This window comes from Cyprinodon variegatus, unplaced genomic scaffold, assembly GCF_000732505.1.
Source record: "Cyprinodon variegatus isolate N-32 unplaced genomic scaffold, C_variegatus-1.0 Scaffold883, whole genome shotgun sequence".
Lineage (NCBI taxonomy): Eukaryota > Metazoa > Chordata > Actinopteri > Cyprinodontiformes > Cyprinodontidae > Cyprinodon > Cyprinodon variegatus.
Genome location: NW_015151336.1, coordinates 262515 through 285368, shown reverse-complemented (window position 1 = coordinate 285368; position 22854 = coordinate 262515). Strand labels below are relative to the sequence as shown.

General features: G+C 38.3%; 2 protein-coding genes across 6 annotated transcripts in view; both read right to left on the bottom strand.

The window, feature by feature from the left end:
- The window catches only part of strip2 (striatin interacting protein 2), a 32806-nt gene extending 19172 nt beyond the window's left edge, over positions 1-13634 (bottom strand). For 2 of the 4 annotated variants that reach the window (XM_015397737.1, XM_015397740.1), the window contains exons 1-3: positions 13438-13634; positions 4649-4718; positions 3088-3162 (exon numbers count right to left, since the gene is read on the bottom strand). In XM_015397737.1, the coding sequence (XP_015253223.1) occupies positions 3088-3162; positions 4649-4718; positions 13438-13458 (166 nt within the window). In that variant the 5' untranslated portion in view covers positions 13459-13634. Of the gene's footprint in view, positions 1-3087; positions 3163-4648; positions 4719-8842; positions 8914-13304; positions 13388-13437 lie in introns of those variants that run through there. The other 2 variants (XM_015397739.1, XM_015397738.1) reach the window with 2 other exon arrangements.
- Positions 13635-16352: 2718 nt separating this feature from the next.
- ahcyl2 (adenosylhomocysteinase-like 2) overlaps positions 16353-22854 on the bottom strand; it is a 35655-nt gene continuing 29153 nt past the window's right edge. Inside the window, exons 12-17 of one of the 2 annotated variants that reach the window (XM_015397720.1) lie at positions 22208-22302; positions 21922-22020; positions 21160-21228; positions 20991-21069; positions 20563-20683; positions 16353-19782 (exon numbers count right to left, since the gene is read on the bottom strand). In XM_015397720.1, the coding sequence (XP_015253206.1) occupies positions 19776-19782; positions 20563-20683; positions 20991-21069; positions 21160-21228; positions 21922-22020; positions 22208-22302 (470 nt within the window). In that variant the 3' untranslated portion in view covers positions 16353-19775. Of the gene's footprint in view, positions 19783-20558; positions 20684-20990; positions 21070-21159; positions 21229-21921; positions 22021-22207; positions 22303-22854 lie in introns of those variants that run through there. The other variant, XM_015397721.1, reaches the window with a different exon arrangement.

The following is a 22854-nucleotide window of genomic DNA, read 5'->3' as shown; positions in this document are numbered from 1 at the left end:
TGGTATTAATATTTCTTTGATTATATGACAGACTTAAGTGTTCCAGGACTTTGATATTTACATGTAATTAGTAGATAAAGCTTATTTCAGCAAAACTATAATGTTTTTGCATGCCTCAAAATAAGAAAAAGAGTATTAGACAACAGCCTGGGGTAAAGTCTAGATTAGCCAACTGTTGAAAACATCTTGGTGTTGTTAAAAAAAAAAAAGACCCTGAACTCTAGAGCCACCAAAACTTCTGTAACATATCTCACATTTTAGGATAGTGACATTCAACAGAAGGAAAACAAAAAGCTTTGCTTGTTTGTCACTGTGAGCTATTATTAGACTGTTTATATGATCAACGGAAATAGACATTGAGGATCATCAGCATTGGTGAGATAGCCAAGAAATGATGCTGTGGCTTACTCTGTGTAGACGCAAAAAAAGGCTTTTAAACAGCAACTCCATTTGCAGAAAGAAAAAAAAAACTCAGAAAGCCTCATTCTGTCTTCTAAATTACTGTAATTCATGTTTGAGACTTCTTTGGAATTCAGAGTTAGTAATATAAAAGATTGATGAGCAGCCTGTCAGTTTCCCTAACAGGCAAAACACAAGTCAGGCAGGAAAAAAATCCCCTCTGCCGACTGGTTGCAAAGACAATACAGTACCCTAATGAAAAGAACATGATGAAAACAGGCTGCTGGGAGCTGTATCTCTGTGAAAAAGCAGCCATCATCAAACACCGCTATTTATTATCCATCTATTTGGAGACGAGGTGAGAGAGAAGAGTTTCTCCTCAAAAACCTAAATAGATTTTAGCACAGTAATAGAGGGCTGCAGTTTTTATGAAAAAACAACAACAACAAAGCAATATCATGCTATGATAAAATGTCGACTAGGAAAAATGTGTTTGTTCTTGACATAGGATTTGGGTGGTCCAATCTTCAGCTAGCTCAAACTATGTGTTAGGAAAACCACCGCAGCACGCTGATACTGTGCTGAGGTCGCCACTTCACATGAGAAATGATTTTATTATGATGGACTTCCAACCACAAAGGTTGTTTCTAGTTAATTAGAGCTAAATGCATGCTTATCTTACTCCCTCTCAACCTCTAATAAACCTTTTCAGTCTATGCAGCCATGACTGCTGCAGAAATCTAACCTGAAGTTCAAACAGAACCCATTATTTCTGAGGGAAGACTTCCTAAATACCGCTCTATGTCTGAACACTTTTATACGACGGAGTATTATGGCCAGGCTAGAGATTTTTTTTTTTCAATTTGAGAATAAAGTCGTAATATTATAAGAATAAAGTCATAAAATTACAAGAATAACGTTGCAATGAGAATAATAGATAAGCGAGGGGAGAATCAGAAGGGAGATAAATAGACAGACTGGTGCGGCTGCTGCTATAATGAAGACCTGTACCGGTCTGTTATGGCAAAGAGAGAGTTGAATGAAAAGGAAAAGCTTTTGATTTACCGGTCAGTCTATGTTCCTACGATCTGGAAATCTGGAACACCGAAAGAATGAGATCCCGGATACAAGTGGCTGGAATTAGCTTCTCCCAGGGTGGCTGGGCTTTCCCTTAGAGATAGGGTGAGGGGGCTTGAAGAAGAGCTGCTTCTCCTCCACATTGAAAGGAGTCGGCTGAGGTAGCTAGGGCATGTTTTTCAGATGCCCTTTTGACACCCCCCTCAGGAAGTGTTTCAGGCATGTCCCACTGGGAGGAGGCCCAGCGGACAACCTTGGACATGCTGGAGGGTCTATGTCTCTCGGCTGGGGGCGCCTCTGGCTGGAGGAGGTGTCTGCTGAAAGGGAAGTCTGGGAGTCTCTGCTGAAACTGGGCACACACTACGATTTTTTCAATCGTTGCACGCAGCTACAGCTCACACTGTACGTCGAATCCGCAGGGTTTCGTCGTACAGTGTGAGTTCACAGCTCACGATCTATGTGTAGCACGATTCTCTCATGCGATCTACCTGCTCACACTGCGTGTCTAAAAACCACGTCGGACTCAAATCCACAGTGAGATGGAGCTACTCTGACTCGTCTATCTGGATGCCAAACAAATAGAAGGAGAAAATAAAGCTCACTAGAGTGAACTGTGCTGCCTTGACAATTTGTGCAATTTTGTGCTGAAAGCCCTAAAAAGAAAAGACGACGACGTATTTGGACAAAGACATGGCTACTAGGGTCTGTCAATTTTACAGAAAGAACTCCATTTCACTCATTGCACCCCCGCCATGCTTCTGTGTTTACATCTGAGAGGAAGAAGAAAAAGAGGAATCCTTGTTTGCACACTGAGCGATTTGACCTCACGATTCCTAATCGGGAGCTGGTTATCAGAGGCTGATTGTCCCTCGTTACCCCCTATACACTATATGACGCATGATCAGGCTGAAAGTTGGCCCGATCGGAAAATTCTAACATGACTAGAAAATTGCCCCGAAGAGGGCAAAAAAAAAATCGCACAATGTAAGCTCGGCTTAAGACCGCTGCCCAACGTGATTTTTTCCTGCTAAAGCGAAGATGACGAGTATGAGTAACAATGGAGTAGGGGTTACCTATTTAATAATGTACTTGTAAAACAGTTCAAGGGTATTTGAAAAAAAAAAAATCTTTTTAATTATTACTCACATTCACCTAGCTTTTATAATTTTTTTTTTTTTTTGGGGGGGGTCCTTAAGCTAAATGGGTTGAATAAATTCTTAAAATAAAATAAAAATGTGCAATTCCAGAGCACTAAAGTTATTAAAATCTCTACATAATCTCTACATAATTTAAGATTACATGTTCTAAACATGTGAATGTGAATTACATGTTCTAAATATGTGAAACATGAAGTTTCACATATTTAGGGAAAAAGTCTCCTTTTGAATTGAATAAGAAATGTTTTCCTTTTTTTAATTACTGTTTTCACTTGTATTATGTATGTTTTTGTTTTTCTTGTATTTATTTGTTTTGGGCTTTATGGATCACACTGCATATAAGCTTTTTACTTCCTCCTAATGTTGCTCTGCTCTGTCTCTATCACGAAAAAAGGTCTAAACCAGCTATATTTAATTTATTTAAGACATTCACTTCAACAGTGACACACATTACCATGGCTCCGGAAATCCTCCTCGAAGTAGTCCCTGTTCAAGGCGAACTCTGGCTCTTCTGTGTAACTGTACAGCTCTGCAGAAAACATAGGAAAAACATTTTTGAATATTTCTGGCAAATCTATTAGCTTTTGTGCCTTTGCAAATGATCTGTTAAAAAATTCAAGTCTGGACTTCAATCTGAATAATTAAAGGTTGGTAATGCTCGAAAAAACTAATGCGTCTGATAAAGAAGACATGTAAGCCAAACCCTCCACAGGGAGTGAGAGACTCATTAAAGAAAAATGTCTTTATTGCTTTTAAAGTTAGTTTCAGCATTTGACATATTTAATTATGATAAAATAATAACTTAAACGGAGGAAATATGTAAGGTAAGAAATATTTTTTCATGCACTGTGCATAAACTACAAATAGAGATTTTCACTTTAATCTGCCCTAGTAAAAAAAAATTATCAGTGAAAGCACCGTAGCTCAGTGCTACCATGTTGGCAACAACAGCACCATTTTATGAGGAAGCTTGAAAAATGTCTGATGTAAAAAAAAAAAAAAATAGATGCTAAGGATGAAAAAGAATGCACTATTATTTATAGTATTTAATGCCTCATTTAATTATCATGTCAGGTATTTGTAAGGTGTTTAGTTAATTTTAAAGGATTAACTACTACTACAACCTTTCATTGCTTTAAGATAGCAAAACCCTGTTAAGCACAGAGCTAACATTCAAAGTAAGTTAGTTTATTCTGATCAAATATAGAGGAAGGAAATAATCAGATGGATGGAAACAACTGCTCACGAGTTTAAATGTAGTGTTAATTAAAACCAATGAGGGCAGAGCAGAAAAGAAAACATCCCAATTACTTAATTATTATCACTTTTTACACTGAAATAAGCTGTTGTTTCTTTAAGATGACATATTTTGGTTGGTTGACCCCAGAGGCTTGAATTCCTCCATGTTTGTTTCCCTGCTTCATCCAGCCTCTCCTTTCCCACCTGTCTCAGCCACACACATATATTCTGTTTGGTTCCCTCAGATATTTTTTCTCCTCTAAGCAAATCATCATTCTAATTCTTTAGCTCCTCCTAATTGAAAATAAACTCACCTTTCAGGTAAAGCTTGTCAGATTCCTAAAAGAGGCTAATTAAAGCAGGCTCTGTATCAAAAAAGTCCTGGCTAGACTGGTGTCTAAGAGTAGGAGTCTTGACAGCATTAAAACGAAAAAAGGTCTTAACCTCGATCTCTCTCACTGTGGATCACCTCTTTTCTGTAGACATCCATCTATTTGTCACAATGTTGCCCATCTTCGTCTGCTCTCAGAGCTCTTTTCATTCTCTGACCCTGAGGATATGAGCCTGTGTGACTGACTGCAGGCACACCAAGGTGACTAAGAATCCCTTAACTGTCTGCCATGATCTATTCACAAGGATGATCATCGTGAATCAAACATGTAGGCAACAAAATACAAACTGGTGCTGGTTAGAAACCTAAATTAGTCACTTAAAATTAACTCTCATGATCAAGATCAGTCAGAACGATGCTGCAAACTGCAAACTTTTAGTCCTACCTGAGAGCTCAGCTGTGAGGGTGTCCGAGTCTCCATACTCAAACTCCAGGTTTGGAGACTCCATGGAGCTCTAAGGAAAACAAAGAGAAAATCATACATTAGCACATTATAAATCATTCTGTACCGTAAATTATCACTTAAAACTAAAATGTAATATGTAGAGGATACTGGTCCTCAAAGAAGAGTCTAGGAGTGACTCCCTACCCTTTTTTCCCCCTACTCCCCCATCTTCCCCTTCCTGTGTTTTGTCTAAGTTCAATAAAAATAAAACAAATTTAATTTACCCTCCTCAGTTACCTAATTAATGGTATACAGTTAACTATGATGCACATATCCAAGCCTGCCAGGTGGCAGTAATTAACCTAAAATTTAATTGTGAGATATAAAAAATGAATTAACAAAAGCTCCTAATAGTGGTGTTCTCCAGTATTCAAGAATAAAAAGATATATGTATACTCAAAAATGTAATCCCGGATTGGGCATAATACACCTGCATTAAATTCATCATATATTCAGGTTTATATCTTAGCGGTGTCCTGATACAACTTTTTTATTTCCGATAAAATACGGGTATTGCAGCTTTTCGAATTGGCCAATACTGATATTGACTTGATGTGATATTGGCACAAACCATACAAGCTTTTATTACTTATTTTATACCCCAGAATGTTAGAAAAGGCTTGATACATTTATATCTTACTAAAACAGGGAACAAAAGTGAACAACAAAAGTATAAAAACAACTGACTGTTGTAAAATTAACCAATGGGTTACAGAAACCGTTAAACAGAAGCACAGTGTGTCTATCAGCATGAAAATATCGGACATTTTAGGTGCAGGCCAATATAGTCCGATCTCAGTTTTTTGGCTAATACCTGGCCGATCGGGACTCCCTAATCACTATCATCCAGTGTCGGTCCATCCATTTTCTGTCATGCTTATGTTTTGAGGTGCTGGTGTCTATGTGCAGCTGTCAATGTGCAAGAGGCGGAATACACCATGGACAGGTCGCCAGTCTATCGCAGCACAGAGACAAACAACCATTCACACACACACTCACACCTAGAGAAGACAATTAACCTAACAGTTATGTTTTTGGACTGTCGGAGGAAGCCAGAGTACCCGGAGAGAACCCACGCATGCTCAGGGAGAACATGCAAACTCCATGCAGAAAGGACCAGGAATCGAACCCAGAACCTTTCTTGCTCTAAGGCAGCAGTGCTACCTACTGCGCCACTTTGCAGTGTGCAGAGTGAATAAATAGAGGGTCATATCGGATCAAAAGTTGTCCCATCAAACAATATCTGGGTCAAGTGTTGAAGAACCAGGACACTGTGATGACAAATGGGCAACTTGAAAATGGAACTATTGGAATAAGGTACTTCTGGAATGTTACTGCTTCAGCAATCCTTGGCACTGGGTCTACTTGAAAAGACAGTGGGAAACATGGATGCTTTGATGCCCACTGTCTAAACTGACAGTGAAACATCTAGTAGTTCAGTGTTCCAAAATCCAGAAACGTCAGCTTCTTTCACAACTAGAGATCCAGGAAATACAACACATGAACACTTGGAAGAACCTCAGAAGATGAAGACCCCAACCAACCTTTGTCCAATAACCTGTCCGTGATATGGAACTTCTGTTGGGCATCAAAGCAGCTAAGATAAGTGGGAACATGGGTCAACACATGACAGAGGTGTGGAAAAGCATTGGTTAAAACACCAGAGGAGCCAAAAACCAACTGCTAATTAACCAAATAGTTTCTCAAGACTGCAAAGTAGAAAAACAAACCTATGCACAGCCTGGGTTAATTACAAGAAAGCCTATGACTCAGTACCACATATATGGATCCCGGAATGCCTGAAGGGTGTTTTCTAACCCAAGACGCACAAAAATCCACAAGCCTTTATTTCAATCTCCATGAAGGTGTGGAAAACTAACCTTGAAGCCAATATCTAGCCAGTTGTGCAAATATTTGTCAAAGGTGGAATTTATCAAGCAGATCCTCTGTCCCTTTTGTGTTCTGCATAGGAGTGAACCCCCAAAAGCCAATTAATCACTACAACTGGCTATGAATACCAACTCAGAAATGCGGCTCCTATCAGTTACCTCCAGCACATGTCTGTCATCAACTTCTATGGTAAAAATGGGTGAGATAATGACTCGCTGATCCACAATACCAGGGTCTACAGCAGGGATATCAGAATCTCATTCAGGCCGGACAGTGACAAGAAGAGAGCAGTTAATCCATACAGAAGGGATTGCAGGATAGCAAATGCTGAAGTGAAGTATAGGTACCTTGGAATACAACAGACAAATGGCCACAAGGAAAGCAGCAACAACAACATACTTGCAAGTAAATTAATCCCTAAAATTCAGCTCAATGGCAAGAACAAGGTCTTGGCAATCAATAGTCAAAATACAGCTATGCCTTGGCAGTAATCAGATACCTTGCTGGGGTAATTATTTGCCCAAATGAGGAAATTCAGACCACTGATGTTAAACCATGAAAGCTACCAACCGTGTATGTTGGATCTACCCCAAATCTAGTATTGACAGGCCATACATTAAGTGCAAAGAAGAAGGCAGAGGCCTTGTTAGCATCAGCGTTAAGATTAAAGATGACACAATAGAGAGCTCAATAATATGGGAGAACCCAAAGGGATAAAGCACTTAGGAAATGTCTCAGAGAATGAAAGCTGGAAAAAAAGAACTTGAGGAACCATCATAGGAGGAGAAGAGCGGCAGTGGCTTATATCATCAAATCTTACCAAAGGTTAGAAAGGCTGGACTGAAGGACAGCACATAAGGACTGGTCACGGCAGCACAGGAGCAAGCTTTGAGCACCAGAGCAAGAGAGGCCAGATCTACCACCATATCAGGAAAGATCCTATGTGCAGGACATGCAAAGAGGCCCCAGATGGACAGACCTAAGATTGCATGGGGCTTTCAGATACAAAAAGACAAAATGGTAGTGGCCAATCAACCGGACATTTCGGTCACTCATAAGTGGTGATATGTCAATTTACTGATAGGGTCTTTTTAAGATTACTCAATTAATTACAAATTACAATCACTGGATTAATCAATTTCTGAAATATTGAGGAGCTGCATCCCTACCTGGGTGTGATGGGAAAACAAACAGATTTTTCCCTTTTTACAGGAAGAAACCTCCAGCTGAACCTCTTAGCTTGGTTCTGCTGGAAGTTTCTTCCTGTTAAAAGGGAGTTTTTCCTCTCCACTGTCGCTACAAGCATGCTTGGTGTGAGGGATTGCCTTTGAGTCAGTGAGTCGATGCAATCCGCTGGTTTTTCTTAGATAAAACTTTGAACAAATCGGACTGTATAATCTGGTTGAATTGTCTCTGTAAAGTGCCTTTAGATGACAATTATTGTGAATTGGCGCTATAGAAATAAACTGAATTTAATTGAAATATCCAACTTTAACCCAAAAAAGTTGCTAAGTTAACATTAACTTCAAAGGCAAACAAACTTACATAAAAAAATGTGGCCATATTGAAGCATGCATTCTTGCTTTTTCAACCAGAAAAGCTATATAGAGGATATACAGACTTGATCAAAAATATCTTTTCACTCCAAGAGTGACTCATTCATATAAAGTCAATGTTGTTATTACTGTGATCCTTTCCTTTGTATCACATAAGATGATTTCCTTTGCTGCGGGGTCATTCTGCACACATCTCTGTGTAACTATAGTACACATAAACTACACACCAACACACTCTTCTTCTGACTCATTGGTTTCCTCATTTGAAGTTTGAGTATATATTATTAATGGCTGTTCTAGCTGCAGGCAGCGCTGATTAGGATACTTTGAATATTGTGCCTCAGATCCTCACCCTGCAGCTTACAGGTGCCCTCCACGGTGGGGAAACAGCTCCTGAATTAATCAGCCTATAATTGAATGGTTAGAGGAGCCTCGGAGTGCTCTGGTGTTGCATTAAAGAGCAGCAGCACTGCAGCAGTGAGAGGAGAGAAGAGCGGACTGAAAGCGTAAGCGAGCAAATCTGGCTCCCTCTGTTTTATAGAGGATTAGCTGCAGTGGCCAGGCATGGGGTCCCTCTTGACCTCAGATCTAGCCTCACTGTTTGACCAGCATAAGAGACAAGAATATCCCCAGCAATCAAAACATATTGAACACAAACAAATGAGTCTAAATATAAGCAAAATGTTACCTTAAAGGAAGAAATGTTTGCAAGAAGTCTGTTTCCAATGAGCAGAAACAAGGAAACAACCTCTCCAATTTGCAGGAAAAACAGGTTGTGCGAGAAATATCAACACAAGAAAAAGGAAGACATCATTGAAAGGTAAACAGCTCGCAATCAGAATAATCTGGGCAAGTTCATTTTATTGGACCAATAATAAGCTACAAAGAAAAGTGAAACAACCTGGTGACTGCTGGATCAATAATGAAAGTCAAATTCTGTGTCAATGAGGATTTAAAGACTATCCTAATGTTACTTGAAGCTCCAAGATCTTATTCTCAGCCCTATTTAACCCAAGGAAAACAGTCCCTGATGGGGCCCAGCCCAGATCTGTAAATAAGGATGTGCTCTCTGACTCACCTCTACTGGTTAAATAACCATCTGCTGACGGCTTTTTAAACACTTCCCTATAAATACACACTGACAGCCAGCTTCAACTGCATGGTGCAGGACGTTGGCTAACAACAGGCTAAATAACAACATTCGATAATACGACTAAACTAAAACACCTCAACAGTTCCAACCAACAAGGTAATCCTCCCATTAGTAAACGCCTAGGTGAGGATTTAGTTTAATCGAAGAGTATGAGAGCAAAAATCCTATTAGGGATGAGTGCCTTCAAGTTTTAATTCCACCCGGTTTGGAGGAAATCTGCTTAAGGTCATGCCACAGCTTCTCAGTTAGTTAGAAGTCCAGACTTTGACTAGGCCATTTCAAAAACATTCATTTTATTATGTGCTGAAGCTTAAGCGTACCAATTATATTTACTTTTTTGCACCTCCTCAGTTCTGCCTATTTTGAGCTTGCAGAGAATGTGTTTTAAGATTTGTCAGTTTTAAGCAAATAAGCTGTACTAAGCAGTTTATCCAAGAGATGCACGATGGTACAACCATATATCTTTGACCCTGAGTCAGAGATGGAAGCTGAAGCAGCGTCTCCTGCACAACCAGCAAGGATGCATCTAACCTTTTGTGAATGGTAACCAAGTAGCCTGTTCTTATAGGAACGTCCCTGTTATGTCATCTCAAATGCCTAAAAACATCTTTGAGTGATTGTTATGTTTTTATAAAGTGTTGATTTGTGTGACATATTTTAAGGAGGTATTTTGCTTGTTTTAGGTCTGAAGAATCTATGAAAAAAATGAGAACCTAATAGCACAAGCATTCCAATTGGATTTTCAATATAAAGTAGCAACATGTACCACAGGTAAATTTGTTCGTGATTCTGACTAATAACAGCAATGTGCTCAATTTAAGATGTGATATAAAAGTAATGTTATATTTTATTAAGAGTGTCTGGCCAAGAAAAAAAAACAAAGGTTCCACCTAGATTTAACCAAGCAAATTAGGTTGGAGCCTCATATTGGATAATTGCTGCATGGGTGATTCCTTTTAAGCAGACAACAAGTTAATTAGACCCGACTGGTGCAATGAGCTGCTTTCCATTTCTTAACCATGTCAAGTGACACATCCTGTGGTCGTGGAAAGATGCCAGTCTGTTTCAGAAGACTGGCATTTAAGGAGATTGCAAAAAGTTTTCAAATTGGGTTAAGATGTCCAGTCCATTATTAAGAACTGGAGGGATCGTGAGGACCCATCGTCTTTGAGTAAAAAATGAGGCTGGATTGTTGACCACTTCAACATTTGAAATCACATAGAAGAAAAACAGCAGTAGAACTGCAGGCTGTGTTTATCGATGAAAGGAAGTTTCCGCATGTACAACATGAAGGGAACTCAAGGGATTGGGATCACCAAACGACTAATTTGTACGGCTTTAATTTGCTAGGGAGCATAAAGATTGGACTCTGGAGCAATGGGAGAATTTGTTGGTCTGATGAGTCCAGAACGATGCACATCAGGATAAAAGGAGGGCCAGGTGAAGTGATGCACCCATGCCTAGTTCCTACTGTACAAGTCTTAAGGGGCGATGCTATTGCTCAGTTTGAATTCTGCGGCTGCGTCCTCCGAAGGTCTGATTTGTTAGCTAATTACGTCATAGCATGGCGCTGAGGCTTGTTAGGAGTAGAAGGTTTCTCGTTATGTAGCCGGCAGATGAATGCAGTCTTCTTTTTGCCCGTTTTGAAGGACGGCTCTGGTGTATCCTCCGTAGCCTTTGGTATCCCGTGATTCCACTTGGACTCCCGTGAGTCCAAGTAAGCCAGCTGCTCCGTGCTCAGAGCAAAGGGAAACAATGGATCTCTAATCATGCTTTACTTTGAATTTTGAAAAGTGAATTAAAAAGAGATACCCAATAAATAGAAAAGTTGGGACATTATTTGATCAAATAGCTATATTTTTTTAACAGCAATAAAAGGTTTGTATCTCTTTCTCATTTCCGTAGTTTCCTGCCTTCTTCATTCTGTTTTTTTAAATCTGCTAAACAGAAAAAGATTACCACTTACACCAGAATAAACAAAAATAATTTGCACAAAAAAATCAACTCTAGATGACACACACAGCAGCTAAACACAGCTTTAACCATAGATGCATTTACAGCCTGAGCCATGCAACCACAACACCATCAACCAACCCCCTCCTCAGCCCTGCCCGTCCCAGAAAACAACCCCCCCCTTCCAAGCATGAGCTGAATGACAGCTCCGACTGACAATCAGGATCTCTGATGTCCTGTATCCAGACTCAGCAAGCATAGCAACAAGCATGTGGACGATAATTTACAGCCATGCAGGGAAATGTGCATGTCTGTAAATTAAGGTAAATAAATTAATGTACAAAATCTTTTAGCGTAAAACATTTAGAGCATTTGGAATTTTTAGAATACAATAAATAAACATGCTTCATTAGTAGAGCTGAGGAAGGTTTATTAAATAGTAAATACATAAATCTAATGATTGTGCATGTAGAATAAATAAGCTTTATATACAAATGAATATGCATCATTTAAGGTGTATTTAATAGCTATGTGTTAAATTTATTTCAAAAAAATAAATGGGAATTTGTTAGATAACAGAATTATATACATTACAATTTCAGTTAAGTATTTTTATAGGTGTAAGTTAATTTACACACAGATATATGTTTTGCTTTTTTTTTATGCGAAGTATTCAATATTTTATTAGTGAAAATGATGGGGGGAGTGGCGGCCTACTGGTTAGTACGGAATAGGATTAGGGCCACTGAAAAAAATTTAAAAAGTGAACTGCTTTTTAAATTCATTTAATATGGGAAAAAGTCAGAATTCTGAGATGAAAATCAGAATTCTGACTTCTCCCCCATATTAAACTGAAATAAAATTTTAAAATCAAATCCTCTTCCGTAGGTTAGGGCAGTGCACTTGGAATCCAGAGATTCTTAGTTCAAGCCCCACTCCCACAGACTGCCACTCTGGGTCCCAGAGCAAGACCCTTAACCCCACACTGCTCCCTGGGCACCGCACAATGGCAGCCCAATGCTCCCTAAGGGGATGGGTTATGCTAAGTTAATTTAGTTGCTCTGTAATTGTGACAATGTAATGACAATAAAATGCTGGAGAAAAAAAAAGAAAACCAGGGGTTTGTGACATTTCAAACAGTTCAAATGTGATTTATGACCCATTCCCTAAAAATAACACTTAATTCCTGCTTTCTAAGATGTCCTATTTAAAAAAAAAAAAATCTTGTTTCTTTCCACCCTAAATTTGACTTTTATAAAACAAATATAGAGTGGATATATATATATATAAATATACATACATACATATATATATATACATACATACATATATATATATATATATACATAAATAAAGACTGGAAAAAAACATTGCATGTAGTTTGCCAAGAAGACAAGCCCAAAATGGAAAGTTCATATTTCAAGATGTTTCTTTCCACACAGAAACTGCTGTATCATAAATGCTCTCCAAGCTTTTAACAAACTCTTTTAAAGTCAAATGCAAATCAAACCTTTTAAGCTCTTTGCTGAAATCTCAGGAAAGTTGTGTGGGAAAGCCATTCACCTCAATTCCTGTGCCTCTGATGATGTCATCAATCAAAAACACAAACAAAGCAGCATTTGCAACTTATTACCCCTCATTGTGCTTTTTATAAACTTTATATTTAATGAATTCCTGCTCCTCTGCTTTATATTTTATTAAATAGAAGGAAAAAAACAGACTATAGATTCTTTATTTTAAAGAAATGCACTAAACAGATGCAAACATGAGAAAAGTGACGTTTGGAGAGCTTATGCTTTTAGGAATGTGTGTCTGCTGACAGCAGCAGCCACATTTCAGCACCTGCATGCTGCACCACTGTAGGATTACCGGGTTATTTTTAGGACTCAGCTGCCAAAATAACACATCCCCGACTGCCTGCATGCCTGCACGCTTTAGAGCCAAGAATCTGCATTAAAAAAAAATAAAAATAAAATAAAAAAGGACATTGATCTGATCTGTAACCTGAAAGCTCCCCAGCAACAACACACAGTCTGACACACACCTACTACAGGCTGACAGCCCGGGCTGCCTCCTGCATTCACCTCCGACTCTCTCTGCCGATCCTGGAACATCTCCTCCCCCTTCTCCCCCCTCTGTCTGCAGCAGTTCTCGTTAAGGTTATTAATGATCGGTACCTCCATGTCCTCCGGCTGCATGTTTCCTCGCTGCGGCGCCGATCAGTGCATAGCCCCGGTCCGGCGGAGAGAGGAGAGCGCACCGCGTCTGAAGGAGCAAGTTGAAGATCTAACCTCCTCCTCTCTGTTTCTTCTGCTGCAGATCCTGTTCCCCCCTAATAAATCTGTTTGATTCGCTGTCCCCGCTTGTCCCGAGAGGGCGGGGTTAGAGCCAGACGGCAGAGTGAGGGGCACAGAGCTGACCCCCATTAATATGACAGGACCTACAAGGTAAAATGACCAGGGGCGGAGCTAGATGGGGGGTTAGGGGGGCCATGGCCACCCCTATTATTTATTTCTCTCTAATACAGATGGTGGTAACAGTAATAATCTCAAGTGGAATATTCAAAACATTTTAATTTTTCATATATTAACAATTACTTGACAACAAAAATGCACATCAATATACTAACCTAAAAAATCAAGTACAAAATTCAAGTAGAAATAGATTTTGTGTTTTATGGGGTAAAGAGAAAAGTCATCTAGGTGTCTTCAGTAAAATCATAGATAAATAAGTATTTTCATAAAAACTTATTAAATAATCAATTTATGTAGATATTAGTGCTTGTAAATATCAATTTTATGCTGAAGGATTATTGATAAAAGTAGGTAAGTAATGACAATGGAAAAGATGTTCACCCAAAGCTCAAATCTGAAAGAAATTTATCCACTATACCTTTTATCTAGAAAGCATGGATGTTTAAATATATTCCTCTATTTGTTAGCAAAGGCTGTGGGAAAGTATAATTTGTCTTTATTTAGAAAATATGGATGTTTTGGTGCCTATCTACTTTCGGCCACCTACATTGGTTATTGCCAGGCCACCCTCATAAAATGTTCTGGCTACGCCTCTGAAAATTACTAATCCTGCAAAAGACCTCGGTAATTTACTTTATGTGGATTTTATACCTGAGGATCTCCAGGATCTGTACTGTACGCCTCCAGGACTCTTAGGCGTGCAGTGAAGATTGTGGCTGATCCCTCGCACCCTGCCGCTCCATCAGGACCAAAACCTCACACCCAGAGGCATAGCAAGAAATTTTTTACAAGGGTGGCCTGGCAATAACCAATGTACACTGAGGGGTGGCCAAAAGCGGATAGGCGCCATAACCTCAGAGTCAATATACACTGTTCCAACAGGAAAATTAATGAGCACAACATCCATATTTTCTAAATAAAGACTAACTATACTTTCCTATAGTCTTTGCTAACAAATAGACGAATATATTTAAACATCCGTAATTTCTAGATAAAAGGTATAGTGGATAAAACTCTTTCAGTTTTGAGTTCTGGGGTTTAAATCAATCATCGTCATTACCTAATAAACATTCTGCATAAAATTAATATTTATAAGCACTAATATCCACATAAATTGATGAAGTTTTTATTAAAATTATTTATCTTTGATTTTTCACTGAAGACTCCTAGATGACTTGCAGAGACATAATTTTCTCTTTACCCCATTAAAAACACCAAATCTAGTTGTCAAGGGAGCAGGAATTCTGTACTTATCTTTGATGTTAGTATTTTGATGTGTATAATTAACCACAAAAAAATAAAATGTTTTGAGTATTCCACTTGAGAGTATTACTGTTGCCACCCTCTTGAGAAAGAAAAAAAAGGTGGATTGGCTAAGGGTGGCCATGGCCATCCCTGGCCCCACATCTAGATCTGCCCCCTGCTAACGCCCAGTACTGCTAACCCAGTTGAGAGGGAATGGCATCCCTCTTCTTAAAAACATTTTAAAAATAAAGATCAATAAAGATAAAGATCTTAAAAGAACAATGTATTTAAATATTTTATTTTTTTACACTACGACTTGGTGGGGTGTGGTTCGATAAAAACATTTGTTTTTATTTCAAATTAAAACTTTAAATGCCTTGTTTTGAATATTATATCTATTGTTTACAAGATGCTGCTTGTTGAAAAGGTTTTAAAAAAACAGCATTTGGAAGATGCATTTTCTTAAAATTTAAAGAAACATTGCATTTTCAAAAAATTTGATTTTGCTTTTAAATGTGAACATGTATAGCTGTCTAAGTCATGGGTGACCAGCTTTTAAGACTGAGGGCTGCTTCATCGGTACAGAGTGAGGATGGGCTACCAGTACCATTAACTGGAAGGGTCAGCATGCACCTTAACTTCATAGATAAAAAATATTTCTATCGTTTCTTTCATTTCTAATTTGCTTTTAGATACTGTCATTTTGAAATCCCTATAAATGCTTTAAACTTCTAAATTATTGATATGATAAAATGCTCTGTAAATGATATAAAATAAGAGCAGCATCAAAAATTTCAAACTAGTGAGTTGTTTTCAGAAGATGCTGAGAGCACCCCATATGTTCCTTTTTCTGTTTTTCATCTACGTTTTGTTAACCTTTTCCTTTCGACCTTAAAAAATGTATTTTATTTTTCTATAACTGACATATCTATGTTTTTCTAAAAGGTTGGATTTTTGGAAAAACAGCATCAAACTTGCTCTCATTTACGCATTTATACAGAGATTAAATCAAGACAGTCGGTGGCTTTTGATTTTATTTCTGAGCATAAATGGGGATAAATTATAATGCATTCCATTTTAATGGTAAGTATAATTCCATTAAGGTCGCCTAAAGGCTGTAGTTAAGTGAAAAACGGGGGAAACACTTTGAAAGAAACCATCTACCATAAAATAAATTCATTTTTTGACATCTTTGCAGAATAAATTTCCTTAATTTCTGTCATCCTAATTAAATGGCAGTTTTATACCAAGGATTCAGACTGGAGTCGTGTCTCAGCTCTGGAGAGCCCAGAGACGGCGCCGTCTGACCACTGCTGGCTCCGATGAGCTCACCATGCCACAGACCACCAGGAAAAAACACACCACACAGCAAAGATGTTCAACTTTTTACATTTTTATTCATTAATATTACAGATTATTGCTCATCTTCTAACATGATCACTTCAGATTTTTTTTTTTTTTTTTTTTTTTTTTTAAGAACTTAAAAGCATGACTGAGAATTTAGCCAGTTAGGACTTTGTGAGGATTTACATCAATAAATACAGGAGACTTCTTTAAACCTTCCTAAACACCTACAGGTTTTCAGGTCTGTATATAGTTTGTTTATACATAAACAATGCTGGTGTGTTCCCTCATCCAGTTTACCACTGATTAAACAGTTCTCCTCTCCAACCCGCGGGTTAGGATTCTGAGGCAGCTGTTAAAAAGTAACTACGGCCTGCAAGGTAAAAAGTAACAACACATATGGACGCACACATACACACACGTGTCATTCATAAGCACCCATTCACAGAATAAACAAAGGAAAAAAAAATAGGCCTTAAGACAATGGGTCACACAATCCAGTGTGGAGATTCCACAGCACAAGGAGACAAGGACGCACAGACACCGAGTGCCACAGAATGGGGGTGGGTTGTTTATAAGGTTGCATCATAGACTTTTCTGTTTGGTTAATATACATTTATTCTTTTGTCTCACTATTCAACATTTAGTTTTCGATGAAAGGTGGGGAAAAAAACAGTTGAAAAGCTACCATTCACAAGAAACAACCCTCCTTAAGTTGGGAAAAAAAATAAGCTGATGTGCATGACAGAGCGAGATGTTTCCATATGATGAGCTGCTGTATATTGAGACACCCTCATGGTGTTGGCACCCCGGTAAAGACTTCTGCAAAACCTTAAAGACGTGCAGACGTGAAAGCAAATCTGTGTTTTCATCTAAAGGTAAACTAAGCATATAACACTCTTCAGTGCTGAAGTTGTTACTGAAGGAAGGAGGATGAAAATTTGGTGTTTTGATCAGTGTAGTGAAATAAGCTACTTCGAATGAGGCTCTATGTCTTAAGACGCATTGAGACGAGTCTGCGATTCATTCAGCCTGTGAGAGCAAGACTTAAAGCAGATAACAGGAAGGCTAAACCAAGTGAGGCAACTTTGCCATTTTATCCGTTTAAGTTGCCAATCTAGATCCTAGATTGTTTTACTTTTTGGGACATTTTAGAGTTAAGTTAGCCACTGACGGTGTTTATCACGATGATATTTGACTAACTTAGGATGCTAAAGGTGAATGCCAATCTCATCTGTGTTTAGAGATGTAAAAGGGTAATAATGCATGTTTCAGTAGAGTTGCATGACTCCACCTCTGCTTTTAATACAAACATAATAAACATTTACTAAATAATGTCATTGTGGAGATGCCTCAAAGTCTGGCTGATACTTAAGAAGCCATCCAGCCTGATTGATTTTTGTTGGGCCGATCAGAAACTCAACATTCCAATAATTTTACTTATACCTAAAAGCATCATACTATTATTACAATTTAACACTGAACACACTCGTTAGTGCTCAAGTTTCACCAAGGGAAGACTATTTTTTTTAAGAGTTTCTTTAAAATAAAGTTTAGAGGACGTCAAAAAGAAAGTAAAAGAAGATATTTAGAGAAATGGCTGCTGTTCTTTATGGCTACAGGAGAGGGTAAGAATTACAGTGGATAACAGGAAGGTTGAATCTGTTAAAGCTTTAATTCTGTGTACATTTTTTTAGTTTTAGTGATGCTAGCCATGCTAATCCTGAGGCCAGTTTAAAATGTCACCCTGTAATATCTTGTTTTCTACAATGACAACCGTAAAGCCATGTTTTACAATGATAACCCCACTATTAATGCTAATAAAAACAACTCTTAAGTGGAAATCTTGGAAATTGTTCTTCCATCTCTTAAGCTAGAAAAAACAGGATGGCTGTTTACCCATCCTTTCAATTTTAAGACTTACATAAAGGGGCAGCCATTTCTTATATTTATACACCAAGAAAACATGAAGCAGTTTGTTTAAGGATTAAGATACTAATAAAAAAGAATGCTTAAGTTTATGTTTTAACAGGACTATTATAGAGATAAAAGAAATTCATTCTATTGGTTGCAGCTTTACCAGAGGTGCCAAAATTCAGGAGAATGTGATTTTATTTTAAAGCATTGTGACATTAGTTTGGGTTTCCCGCTGGTGGAGCAGTGAGGATGTCAATAGATAGAATAGATGTAGGGTGCAGATAGGATGTTAAGCACCTGCAGGTTATTACTCTACATCAGAAAAAAACAACAACAGAAAAGCCCTTCAACAGCAGCAGGAAAATCATTGCAAAGTCCGATCTACAAACATGGAGATAAATGTGCTTCTTTGATTCGCCTCGACACAATCATGAGTCAGAAAGTCGATTTACAAGCCGAGTAATTTACACCTTTTAGTACCGTTAACCTGTTGTTTTTGGGTATGGCATGTATGATTAAAAAAAGCACCATACTTTCCAGCGAGTACCTGCTATAGATTGCTTCAGGCTGTGTAAATACTCTGTCACAGTATTCAGACTGAGGGTTTGAGTACATTTATTACAGATTATTAGAACATTTAACTGCTTTTCTGTGCGGCGTGACGAGTGAGTCAAAAAGGAAGAAATTAGATGGAAAGATAGAAAAATCTTAAATTCTATTATAAATATCTAAATATACAGTATAACTTTGTAATGATTTGATAATCTGCCATGCTTCTATTTCAGTATAGTCATTCTTGTTAAAGAAAATAAAAACAAAGTGGTTAAATACTTTTAGTGACTTGAACACTGGTGTGTTTGAGCAGCTGGAGACTAACGAGCAGCCAATGAGATGCTTTCACTGTGGGTTTAAGAAACGGGTGAGAAGGAAGTCGACATCCAGTCATATTCAGACCAACAGATGGGTGGAAAAAAAGCATTAAAATACAAGATATGATTAGAACCTGAGACCCTCCCACAAGATCTACAGCCCACCCTTTATGGAAAAGAAATTAAAGGTAGAAAAAGAAAGATGGAAAGAAAAAAAAAACAGCAAAAAAAGGGAAAAATTGTCCACGACTTAATCTTCATTTGCACATTTGTTTAAAAAAAAAAAAAATGTACGTTTTGCGTACAGTCTATATTTCATTTTTTATAAAGAATCAAAATTCTGGCAGCGTGGAGGGAGGACAGAGGATTAGCGAACAACTCCACACACAAACGAGCATCTAAAGAGAGAGATGGTGACAAGATGAGTGGAAATGTAAGAAACCACTCTTGTTCAAGGAGGAGTTCTGACCAAGAGTGGCTCCAGAGTAGTTATTATTTTATCGACAGGATTATTACTGTGGTCAGGTGGTAGTGAAATAAACACATGCCATGATGGTGGGAAAAGCTGTTTAATGTCCGGCCCTCTTTCCCTCCGTCCTCCTCTTCCTCCGGCATGAGTCTGTGCGATTCATGAACTGATATTTCCTCAGTCGACTTGAGGGTGATTTAATACCTGAAGAAAACAGAAGCACAGGCGTTAAACTCAAACCAGGAAGTGAGCGGAAGCCAGAGAGTAACTTGTCCCCACTCTGCTTTGTTACAACTACAAACTTCTACTTACTTAACTGGGATTTTACATGACAGATCAACACAAAGCAGCAGAATATTTGGTCTTAACACCCACCTAATTTTAAGTAATCGTCCCCTTTACGCATACCCAAATATAAAAGGAAAATACTAAGAAATCGTAAGCCCAGATTACATGTGTGAAAACAGTGTGACTAAAACACAGCCTAAACTGCAGCAGGTAAAGCATGACTCAGTTGTTTTTTTTCTTCTTGAAAATAATAGGTCTTTCTTGAATAGCAGTTACAAAGACATGCTTGACATTAGGCACATTTCATTGTATTACATTCATTATGCATTATGTCAACTACAACTGCAGAAAATGTCAGACCTATTGGTATAACAGTTCCAGAGCAATGGGATTTTAAACTTCTGGTGTCACCAGCGTCTTCAAACCTCTACAAATGTGCCAAATTATTCCAAATTGTGCTGATTGCTTTTATACAACAATCTTACACACAAAAGAATAATAAAGAAAAAAAATCCCACAGAAACATTTTAATGTATAACATGTCTATATTGGTAAAAGTTTAACTTTATTTTCAAGCGACTGCTGTGTTTAAAATAAATATGTACGACAGAGCAGTGGTGATTGGGTGGATGTTAAGAGGCTAAAATATCCGATTAGTCTAAATAACATTTAGATCGGTTGCAGCTGTGTTCTTACCTATAGTAATTTGGCTTAAAGGGCCCGTTCTTGTTCAAGCCCAGGTACTTGGCCTGCTCATCACTCAGCTCTGTGAGATGTGCATCAAATGTTGGGAGATGTAGGCTGGCCACATACTCATCTGAGTAAAAGGAGAAACAGAGATCATGGCAACATTTTCCAGGAAAAGAATCATGGAAGTTTTTTCATTTAACTTGTGATAATGACTTGCAGACACACATAATGGTAAATATGCAGTATAATTCAGCTGTTAATGATTGGTTATCCAGGAAGCTGACTCTAAGCACATGAGGACAACCGGCTGACTGAAGAGATGAATGCATCCTGCCCTGCAGGCCTTCTCACTTCCTCCTCCTGTGCTTGGTAGCTACTGATGTAGCTGCTCCATTAGCTCTTCTGTTTGTGCATCAAACTGAAGCAATTCTTACCCATTTTCTTGGGCAGCAGATAAACATCCTGCTTGTATCGTCCCTCTGGGGCATTGTAGAGCTCTATCAGGGCCAGAGCCTGGAAACAGACCAACGAGAATCACTCAACTTCTCGTTACCACCGGCTTCACTGAATACAGGAAGAGAGGGCTAAATGGCAGCAGCGTACCTGGGTTGTGGCGGTGATTGAGAGGACGAAGGTTGGAACCGTGGAGCAGCTGAGGTTCAGCAGACGGCCCTGGAAAGAATGTAGGAAAACATTCATTTTCCTCAAATAAACTGCAGTTGGATACATGGAGGAAAGCAGACTCTGAGTTTATTCTTACATTATTGTGAAACAAATAATTTCTCTTGTTTTATGCTAATGATGTAAACCACCGGTAAAACCAAAGAGATGAGGGGTTAGGTGCAGTGGTGACTTACCCGTACTAGTTGGTGTCAAAAATCAACCAATAATTGACTCTCTGCCTGAAGCTGCTTTTAAGAACAAAATATTTCTGTGAATTCATCCATAAATCTGAGTTTGCATTCAGCAATCAGCTCCATGCTGTCTGGATGACCTTGTTAATCAGTCCATCAGACTCTGAGGGTGTCATTAATATTACCTCCCTGCAGCTATCAAATATATTTATATGTGGATCTATTATGTTTGTATTCGGGCTTATAAACAGTCGAATACGAGGCACGGCTCTGATGTATAAAGGAAATTTACTTGCTTTTTGGCTGCATGTTGTTTAACAATAAATCAGAATTTTTTTTTTGCTGTATGCCAAAATGGCGTACAAACTTTTAGTATACAATAATACCTCAGATCTACTGTCTGTTATTCTAAAAGTCCCCTGATTAAGGTGCCTGTCGTGCTGTTTAGTAAAGCTCGATCTGAAACAAAAATGTAATCTAGTTTATTCGTCTCCAGCCTGCAGTAAAGCACCTCAGCCAGCAGGACTATCCTCTTGCCATCAGGCCAGATGACGTGGTCCACCTGTGAGCGCACTCTCTCCCAGGTTAGCTCAGGGGTCCGCAGGCTGGCCTGTAACACAAACCAAAGCTTCAGTTAATCCAGCCTCTTTCTATGGAATATTATCTTTAGGAAAAAGAATCAGCGAAGTGACTCAAAACATCCTCTAGCGTGTAAACTATTTCCAGCTTAGTGCTTTTTTCCAGATCAGTCCCATAAACAGGGTGTTAGAGGAAGTTACTAAGAGCTGCAAACTGACCACATCTATCTCCGTGTTAGAGTGCCCCATGTTGCAGACAATGCAGCCGTTCTTCATGCGGTCCAGGTGCTCCCTCACTACCACGTTCTTATTGCCTGGTAAAGAAGAAGAGGTGGATTAAATGTGAAACAGGCTGCAGGGTCAGAGCAAATTCCTTCAAAAGGAAGAAAATGAGGACAATTCCGCTCATCTGAGGTCAGAGAAAGAAAGCTTAGTCTGTATGGATGATGATGTAATTACTTATCGTAGAGTATGAGCAAAGTTAATTAGGTCTGGAAATAGAGTTTAGCTCGAGCCTTTTGCTCAGCATGTCTAAAGAATCTTAAGCATTTTTTTCTCCCCACAAGTTTTTATTAAAAACTAAACATTTCTATCTTGGATGCAAGAATTAAATTCTTAATTAGAGAAAGAAGCTTTTAAATTAAACAAGGGCTGCAACTAACAATTATTATGCAAATCGATTAATCAATTAAAAATCTGAAAGCCAAAGGTTCCACAAAGAAGATTTGTTTTTACTGAATTAAACCAGGTGAAACCAACACTTTTCCAATTGACGAGTTCTGGATAGAGCAGGGATGAAATATATATATATATATATATATATATATATATATATATATATATAAATATATATATATATATATATA